Source organism: Cricetulus griseus, chromosome 2 (genome assembly GCF_003668045.3).
Source record: "Cricetulus griseus strain 17A/GY chromosome 2, alternate assembly CriGri-PICRH-1.0, whole genome shotgun sequence".
Classification (NCBI taxonomy): Eukaryota; Metazoa; Chordata; class Mammalia; order Rodentia; family Cricetidae; genus Cricetulus; species Cricetulus griseus.
Genome location: NC_048595.1, coordinates 373,417,805 through 373,426,859, shown reverse-complemented (window position 1 = coordinate 373,426,859; position 9,055 = coordinate 373,417,805). Strand labels below are relative to the sequence as shown.

The window sequence follows — 9,055 nt, the reverse complement described above, 5'->3', positions numbered from 1 at the left end:
AGGGGGGGCCCTGGGTGGGGTACTGTGATCTCAGTGTGAATGTACAAGGGGAGAGGGGCCTGTGTGAGGTTCCAGAGGCAGTTCCGAGGAGAGGCTCCAAGTCACACAGCTGTGGGCTTTTGTGAGCCAGCTATCCTTGCTTAGATGTTCAGGAGTGTGGGCAACTTGGTCAGTACTACTCCTCCCTTGTCATCCATTTACCTGCTATTATAATTTAGGAACGTCACGTACAAAGAAGGTCATGTGGCCGCTAAGCTGCCAGGATCTATGGAGTGTGGCCTTTGATTCAGAGTAGGGGTGACAAGGCTGGAGGACCTGCTGAGGAGGTTGCCCACCATTGTTCAGCAGGTCCAAGCTCAGCATAGGACCCTGACCTGGGGGCAAGTGACAAAGGTGGCGGATATATCAAATAGGCATCAGCACCTCCCCAAGTAGATACTTGGGGCTCTACTATCCCAGCCATGAGCAGCTACAGAGGGGCTTGTACAGAGATCAACCTGGTTCTTCTGCTTTGAGCAGCAGAACAAGCCAGAGACCAGGTATCAGAGGCAGGGGTCACCCTAGCTCCTCTTAGCTATGGAGGCCCAAGGATGAGTTCGGAGAAGGGGAGAGGGGCATTCCAGACTATGCATCCTATCTGGAGTAAGGTCCAGAGACTGGATGGGGCAGCTGTTCCTAATAGCTCCATGGTCCCTTAAAGAAGCAGGGTAGGCAGGAAGGAGTGAAGTCTGCATGCCAGGTGTGGACAGACTCGTGCCGGAACACACCCTTCCAGCCCACTGAAGCTTCCCCCAGGAATGCACACACTTAGTGCCTGGCCTGGGGTGGGGGCTGAGAAAAGAGAGCAGGCAGGACAGGGTGGGCCGTCCTAGGGTGTGAGACAGACAAGCCCTCCTGGGAGAGGCATCCACCCACAGTGCGTCTATGGCCTGCCCTGGCCTGCCAGCCTGCCCACCTCACCCAATTTTCCATGGAAAGTTCCCAAGGTAACAGCAACACAAACTTAGGACAAAGATGAACCCAGGCAGGGGCAGGCCTCAGGGTGGGGTGGGGGTGGTCACAGGCCTGGAGTGGGTGGATGGGGCAGGGCTAGCTTTAGGCCTCAGAAACTCCCAGGTCACCTCTGTTGGCAGAGAGGGAGGGCCTGGGACCAACATGACCATGGGCAGGTGAGGGCTTTTGGTTGTGTGTTGAGCACAAATTCCACCCCTTGGTAGAAGAATCAATGATGGTTGGGTAGAGGGTGAACAAATGGGCTCACTCTAGAGTCCATAGTCCATGAAATATATCAGGTGCCTGTGGAGACCCCTGAGTGTCCACATCCTCCTGCTCTTCTATCTAGTGGGGATTCCAGGTTAGAGGAAGGACTAGCTCATTTCAGGCTCAGGTGGGGAATGTGTGGCAAGTGTGAGGTTCCTGGAAACAGAGCCGACCAGTCTAGGGTGCCTGGAAGTCTTGGGTGGGGGTTGTCTGAGTCCCGTGGAGTAGCCATGTGACTGGGAGAGGGTGTAGTATAGAACTCTCTGGGGACCACATGGCTGTGGGACATTCCTGTGACTCCTCAGTCCCCTCCTAAAGTGTGTGTTGACGCTCCCATTTCCTATAGTTCCTAGCTAGCCATCCCCAGGGCAGGCCTGGTACTCTTTACAGTAGCCCCTTTCTTGGGCCTCCTAACCCAAGGGAATGTCAGCCCTATGGCCATGTGAGTGGCCTATTTGGGGCTTGGGTGAGAAGTGAGCTCCCTGAGCCCCCTTACCCCCTCCTCCATACAGGAACTAAGGGGGGAGGGGCCAGAAACTCCAGCTAGAAGCCCCTTCCTCTTCACAGCCCTTCCCCCTCCCACATGACTGAGGATGGGCACTGGGTTTCCCAGGAAACAGTAGGAAGAAAAGTGCTGCGGCCAGCCTGGCTGGAGCTGGTGGAGCAGCTGCTTGAGGGAAGGTGCACAGAGCTAGACAGAGGTGAGAGCTGTTCCCTCCAGTCCCCTAGGCCAGGAGAGTCTATCCAGTCCCAGGGGTGTCCCCAGCATCAGCCTGTGCAAGGCTGGGGGTAGGTAGGCCTGTGGATCCCCTAGTCCTGACTTGGGTCCTCCTGCCCTTGTAGGGCTGCCCTTGCTGTCCTGGACATCCTGCAACCTGCTCAGCATCTACCATGGGGAACCCTGTTTCAAGGCTTGGCTGCCTGGGGCAGAGGAGGAGCCGCTCACACACCAGCCCTAGAACCCACGCCAGCCCCAGGACCCGAGGGGATCTCTCTCCATCTGCAGCTCCTCAGAGTTCACTTCCACCGGGGATCCCCTGGACCTGGTGGGGCTCCCATGCTGTTCAGGTGACAGAGGTCACAGAGACAGTGGTGACAGAAACAGTGGTGACAGAGGCTGTGGAGATGGGGCCCTGCAGGCAAAGAAGGCAGCCAGCACAGGTGAGGAAGGACAGCTGTAGAATGTGGGGAGTCCAAGTGGGGGCCAGATAAGGTGAGTGCATCCTTCTTGCAGGCACCCCTAGCAACTCTGGACACACTCTGCAGCTGGCTGGATGGCATGGAGGAACTGCAGGCCTCACAGGGACCCCTGGCTGCAGATGCCACTTTGGCTGCTTCCCAGCTGCGGGAACAAGAGGTACAGGAGCAGGAGACGGGGACAGGGGTGGGGGGCACTTTTGTCCTTTGAGCCTCAGGTCAAGCCACTTGCAAGTAATGGTGGTTATCATGTGCTTGAATACAATAGATCTGGTCTCCAAGGATGGGTTGCATGCATATACCTGTTAATGTTCCCATGGCTGGTGATCTCCCTTGATAAAAAATGGGGGAAGTGGAGGGCGGATGGGCAGGGACCCCAGAACCCTGCACAAGCCCTCTAACCTCACGTCTGGTAGCTGCTCCTGCGCCTGCTGAGGGAGCGTGCACCTCACATGGAGCCAAGATTGCAAGAGGCTGGGAGTCCAGCAGAGCTGTGCACACAGTGGCACCGCCTGGTACAACAAGCAGAAACCAGGTGAAGCCGCAGGTGGGGGCTCTAAGGGCTCTAGGGCAGGAAGGACAACACTGATGGCTCCTCCATCCCTGCCCCAGGTGGAGACTCCTGGAACAGCTTGTCCCGGCAGCACAGAGTTTTGAAACAGCCTGCAAGGCTCTGCTGGTGCAGCTGAGCCCGAGTGAACAACTCCTGGCTGAGCTGCAGCTGGGGCCCAAGTGCCCTGAGGAATCTTTGCAGGACTTCCAGGTATGGCCCGGGTTTGGGGTGAGAGTCTGTGGGCTGTCACAGGCTCAGTGTCTTGTGTGTATTCATAGGAGGTGTGTGAAGGGGTTGTGGCACGTGCCAAGGACCTGGAAAGGGTTTTGGAGACTGGCTGGAGGCTGGCAGAGCTCCTCACAAGTAAGTGGACCTCAGCCCAGTCAACCCAGCCAAGATGTGTTCATGGAGCCCACAGAAAAGCCCACCCTCAGCCCTGAGCAGACATCTGTACCGTTTCCCACGTCCCTGAGTTCAAGGCTTCAATGTCTTTGTCCTCGTTGATGGCTCCCAATGACCCTTCTAATGCCCTCATCCCTGTTACTGGTCCACCAGTTCCCCTTCAATGTCAGTGTTTCCTCTCTGGCCTCTTGCCTCTGGCTGCAGATGACCAAGCTCAGCTGGTATGGCTGCAGCTGGATCACTTCCAGGAGCGTGTGAGGTTGACTGAATTACAAGTCGCCCGTGCCCAACAGAAGCTGCTGTCTGCTCAAAGAACAGTGTCCTCCAAGTCCTCACCACCAGCAGGCTTGGAGGCCCAGCTTGAACTTGAGGGGTCTGCCCCAGCACATCCAGGGCTCAAGGATCAGAAGCAGGTGTTTGTACCCCCTTAACTTTACACAGAAGAAAGACCTCCAACCTACCTCATGTCCTCTGAAGAGACTGCAGCCCACTTTACCAAGAAGCTGGAGTGCCTGGGAGTGTATACTCTCTGTCCCTGGCTGGCTAGGGCTGTTTAGAACAATGCTGGTTTCCTCCCACAGCTGAGTGTCCAGCTGACCCAGCTAGCAGAGCGTCTTGAACATATGGCACAGTGGGCAGAGACTTCTAGTCGTGCAGTAGCACCCACAGTGACCATCTGGAATCAGAGCCCCTCGTCAGGTACACCAGGGCCTTGGGGCTACCTGGGAGTCTTTGGGAAGTCACTGCCAGGCCTGGGGGCAGCATCAGGCCCGTGCTCAAGAAACCAAGATGGGGTGAGTGTGAAGGTCTTGCCAAGGCTGGACTCTCAGGTGGTTATGTTTCTCCTTAGCTGTGCTTCAGGCAGACACGAAGCCCCTGGAAGGGCACTGGTTAGAGACTCAAGAGCAAGACACTGGTCTGAAGGCCATATGGGAGCCAGCTGTGCAGATCTTGTGTGGCTTCATGGAGCAGGCAGCCATCGAGGAGCTGAGGCCTGAGGGTGACTGGAACTCAGCCTTGCAGGTGCCTTTAAAAAACTAGGGGGAGGAAGGTATCACCAAGAGTCCCTTGGGAGGAGAGGTGACCACAGGGACACTGGATGACTAGGGTACTCTGAGGCTGAACTATTGTTCGCTGGTAGGAGGAACTGAGGCAGAGGACTCTGGGAGTAAAGAGAGTGTAGCATCAGGGAGGGGAAGTGGGGGCTGCAGAGCCAGCTGGAGAGATTTCTGGTGATGACTTCATGACTCAGCTCCAGCTTCCAGCAGGCCCGAATCTCCATTTAAGGCCACAGCTCTCCCAGTGAGGTCAAGGCCTGAGATCAGACCATCCCTGACTGCTAGGCAAGGACAGCTCCTCTGGCCAGTACTGTCAAGCCTCCAGGCTGTATGGGTAGGGGTAGGAGCTGACGTACCTACATGCCTTTTCTAGTAGAGAGCTCGTAGTTAAGAGCTATGAATGAGTTCCATTTATGCAACAGCTGGAAAGAAAATATGTCAGAAGCTAAATAGAAAGAAGTCAACTTACTTCTGATGTACAGTCTGGGATGGTCCAGCATTTATTGCAACAAAGAGGCAACAGTGGGCTGTGCCCACACTCAGCCCCCTTTTCTGTAACACAGGAATGGCTGGGATGCCCGAGACCCTTCTTGAGGTTTGCTGTTCACCCAGAAGTTCTAGGTCCCTTTGCTTGTTCTCAGATCTTTCTCATTCTTGGGACTCCGATGGTTCCCTGGGTGGCTGGAACCAGTTGTCACCAGTGGGGAAGCTGAAACTGTGGTTCTGAGAGCAGGTTTGAAATAGAAGGGAATGCTCCTGAGAGCTGTGAGGAGGCTCTGATTTGCCATGCACACAGTGTCTTCTTCCTGTGCCCTCTATGTATTTTTGTCCAAATCCCACTGCCCTTTTGTATGTACACATGTTTGTACATGTGTATGTGTATGTGTGTGTGCACCTGTGTGGATGCCTGAAGCCGGTGTCTGGTGTCTTTCACAAATACTCTCTACCTTATTGTTTTTGAAGATTTATTTTGTTTTTAATTATGCGTGTGTGTGTGTGTGTGTGTGTGTGTGTGTGTGTGTGTCTGTCTGTCTGTCTGTCTGTCTGTGTGTCTGTGGGTACCCACACATGTGTGGGAGACCAGAAGAAGGCACCAGATCCACTGGAGCTAGAGTTATAGGCAGTTGTAAGTTGTCTGACCTAAGTATTGGAACCTGAAGGAGGTCCTCAGCAAGAGCATCAAAGGGCTCTTAACTGCTGAGCTATCTCTCTGGCCCCCCACCTTATTTTATAAGTTGGGGTCTCTCTCCCTGAACCTGAAGTTCTTACTTGTCTAGACTGGCTGGCCATCGGGTTCCAGGAATCTTACCTCTGCCTCCCTGGTATTGGGATTCCCAGCTGATGTGCTACCATACTGATTTGTTTTGATGCTAGGAATCAAACTTAGGTCCTCATGCTTTGCAGCAGCAATACCAACTGAGCCATCTTCCCAGTCCCCAAATCCCCCCTTCTTAAGGGCAGCACTCACATTGTTCCCCACATTCTACCATGACCTCCCCCTGCAGTTAGTTTATTATAACTGCGACTGCCTCTTTCTAAGTAAAGGCTGGGACTTCAACATGGGAGTGGGTGGTAATGGTAGCGGTAGTGAATACAATTCACCCACAGGGAGGATCTTGCTGGCTTTCTTCATCTTGCCCTGAACGTGGGCACAGTGCTGGGTATGAAGAAGCCTAGGGGTAGAAGGACTGGGCCAGCATGTGCGGTCTTCTTGCTAATGTGGTGGGTGCTGTGAGGTGCATGGTGAATGGAGTAAGGAAGAGGGCTCAAGATGTGAGGTGCATGGAGGGGAAAAAAAAGAGTCCACCCTTCAGCTTTTCCCATCGGGAGAGCCAGCAGTCACCCAGGCTATTCTGATGGCAGGAGTTCCTGTGGGGAGAGCAAACCCTGGTGGTGTCATGGCTAAGGAGGAGAGGGGACACTGCCTGTAGGAGCACCCACCACTTGGGCCAGCTAATGGACCTGCTGGGCTGCCAGGCTGTCATGTCTAGCCCCTCCTGTGAGAGGTGAGCCTGCTTGCCAGCTGTCCCCACCCCACTTGCACTGGCCCTCTACCCTGCTCATATTTGTCCATCTCTTCTCCAGAATACACACCCTGGAAGGGATGCTGCTGCTTGTGGGCCATCTTGCAGACAAGCTGCTCTTGTGCTCCCAAAGGCTGGCCCAGGCTGAACCCTTGGGGACCAAGGTGGGACCAGTGGCCACAGACTCTGGCCTGCACAGTAACTGTGGACCAATCCAGGGTTAGCCCAATAGACATTGGCTCTAGTGCCTTGGACCCTCTGTCCTTGAACCACACCCTCTAGGAGACCATTGGATCTCTAGGAGGAGCTAGCTGGAAGGCCTGAAGTGCAGAGCAGGACTGCTGAGAGGCGCTAGAGGGTGGAGGCATTGGCTCAGGGGAGATGGTGGAGTCGTGGGCAATTTGGGGGTATGGGCTCCTCCGGTTCCCTAACATTGCTTCCTAATACATAGGTGGTACAAGCCCAGAGCTGGGTGCTAGAGGAGCCGCCTGGGGCCCTGAGCCTAAAGTGCTGGACTCAAGCCCCAAGGGAGGTACTGGCTCTGAGGAGTCTTGACCTGGGGACGCCTGAGGATCTTGGGAGTAGAGCTAAGGCTTGCCTCCTGGGGAAAATTTCAGAAGAACAGAGCTGGAGGCCTTGGTGGGCAGACGTCATCATGCAGAGCTGGAGTTATAGGAAGCCAGAGCATAGCAAGAGGAACCAGGAGAAAAGAGACCAGTGTTTACAGATGGAACAGGGCCACCAAGAGCAGGTAAGGGCAGACAGATACATACTCTGTGCACTCCTGGGCACACAAGAGGGACTTGGCTTTACCTCACAGCAAGGAGCCAATATACACTTGGGTCTTGTGGGAACACTACCTATATTGCTTTGGTCATAGAATAAAGTGGCCTAGGGTATATGCTTCATACCCCAAGCCACAGACTACACTGAAACATTCCCCAGTAGGACACTGTGGACAGCTTCCTGGCAGCCAAGGAGCAGGACAGGGATGGACAAGGCTGGCCTGGCTATACCTGGGGGAAATGTGGGCCTGACCACAAGCACCCTGCCGTGTTGGAACCAGAGCTCCCCAATGGCCAGAGACAGTCACACAGCATGGTCAGAACAAGGAACATAGAAGGGACAAGTTCACCAGTGGCCAGAGGCAGGCCCAAGGTCCAAGGAGCCTTGGTGAGCAGGTGTGAGTGTGGGCCTGTGACAGTGGGGAGGACAGAGCCTCAGGAACTGCCCCCAACCCCTACACAGAAGGCCAGACACCCCTGTGCCCTGCAGGCGACAAGAGGAACCCTGATGGTTCGTGTTGGAGGTGGTTGGGCAGCCCTAGATGAATTTCTGGTCAAAAATGACCCAGTCAGAGGTGAGAGCTGGGGTAGGAAAGGACATGCAAGTTGTCAGGGCCTGGGGGTGGGTGGGTAGGAGCAGTTTGGCTATGGTTTGGTTCAGCAACCTGGGATCTCTGAGCAGCAAAGGGCAGGACCAGCCAGAAGATCCATGAGAGGTTCCTATGCTGGACTCCTAGTGTGCCGGCCCCTGAAGTCATCACCCTGAGGCTCTGGACCTCCGTCCGAATGGGCTCTAGCCGGCCCCTGTCTCAGAAGGTGAGAGTGAGCCAGCATGGGCTTCAGAGCCAGGGGTTGGTCCTCCAGATGGACTGGGGACCTTCTTTGGGCCCAGGTGGAGGAACTGAATGGTGAGGTGAAGGCTGGCCACCCATTTCAGACAGGGCTGCAAATTGGCAAAGAAAACAGAGACCCCAGCTCCTACAAGGTCAAAACCCCGGAGCAGCCCACTGAGGAGAAACCATGAAGACTCCAAGATCCAGCAGACAGGGACAAGAAAAAGCGGCAGAACTTGCTCAGGGGCTGAGCAGGAGCTGGGGCCACATAGCCCCAGGGTGGGGTTGTGGCTTTCACTCTCAGCAATAAAGAGGAGTTAGGGGAACTGAAACTTTCTCTGGTGGGTCTTCATTTCCCTTGCAAACTCCATTCAAAAGCCACAGGGCTGAAGCAGGTTGCTCCCCGCCCCCACCCAGTGCCTGCCCTGCATTCTTTTTCAGTGACTTGTAGTAGGGAGGGAAAAAGGGAGGGACTTTCAACTCAGCAGCCTCTCCCAGCTTGAGTTGCTCAGAGGTAGCACTGCCCCGTGCCATAGTCTGCGCTCTCTTGCTCACTCCACCTGTCTTGCCTGTGCCCAACCTGGCCTCAGCCCCGCCTACCGCCCTCAATGGGGAAGGGACTTGGGTCACCATAAGGAGGGGTCATGCAGATTTAAATGATTGTGGCGCGTGCTCTGGTGCAGAAGGAGCAGAGAGATCACGGACGCTGCACCAGCCCTTGTCACAGCAGGTGGGGAAATAAGGCCAGTTTGGGGAAACGAAACCGAAACACCTGTGGGAGCCAAAGGCCAGTGGCCCCATTTTCCACCCTGGGCAGTCTGAGCTCAGGATTGGAGGTGGGAAGCCCCTGAGCCCTTGGGATGGGTGGGGAAACTGAGGCCCTTGCCAGGCTGCTGTGCAGTCTGCGTGTGTGTGTGTGTGTGTGTGTGTGTGTGTGTGTGCG

General features: G+C 55.3%; 1 protein-coding gene across 1 annotated transcript; it reads left to right on the top strand.

Moving 5' to 3' along the window:
- The first annotated feature begins 2,109 nt into the window (after window positions 1–2,109).
- LOC100757436 (Growth-arrest-specific protein 2 domain containing protein) lies at window positions 2,110–8,423 on the top strand. The gene is made up of 14 exons (XM_035439174.1): window positions 2,110–2,421; window positions 2,495–2,617; window positions 2,874–2,992; window positions 3,070–3,220; window positions 3,289–3,373; window positions 3,617–3,825; window positions 3,994–4,111; window positions 4,263–4,435; window positions 6,334–6,476; window positions 6,556–6,658; window positions 6,946–7,245; window positions 7,443–7,854; window positions 7,962–8,095; window positions 8,217–8,423. Exons 1-14 carry the CDS (start codon window positions 2,152–2,154, stop codon window positions 8,301–8,303), a joined length of 2,427 nt encoding a protein of 808 aa, XP_035295065.1. The 5' UTR covers window positions 2,110–2,151; the 3' UTR covers window positions 8,304–8,423.
- Window positions 8,424–9,055: the final 632 nt, after the last annotated feature.

Bases quoted from the DNA above. Each gene is read 5' to 3' on its own strand.
- LOC100757436 (XM_035439174.1), top strand. From the start codon at position 2,152: ATGGGGAACCCTGTTTCAAGGCTTGGCTGCCTGGGGCAGAGGAGGAGC. The intron at 3,221-3,288 runs GTATGGCCCGGG...GTGTATTCATAG, and splicing joins AATCTTTGCAGGACTTCCAG to GAGGTGTGTGAAGGGGTTGT. The intron at 7,246-7,442 runs GTAAGGGCAGAC...ATTCCCCAGTAG, and splicing joins AACAGGGCCACCAAGAGCAG to GACACTGTGGACAGCTTCCT.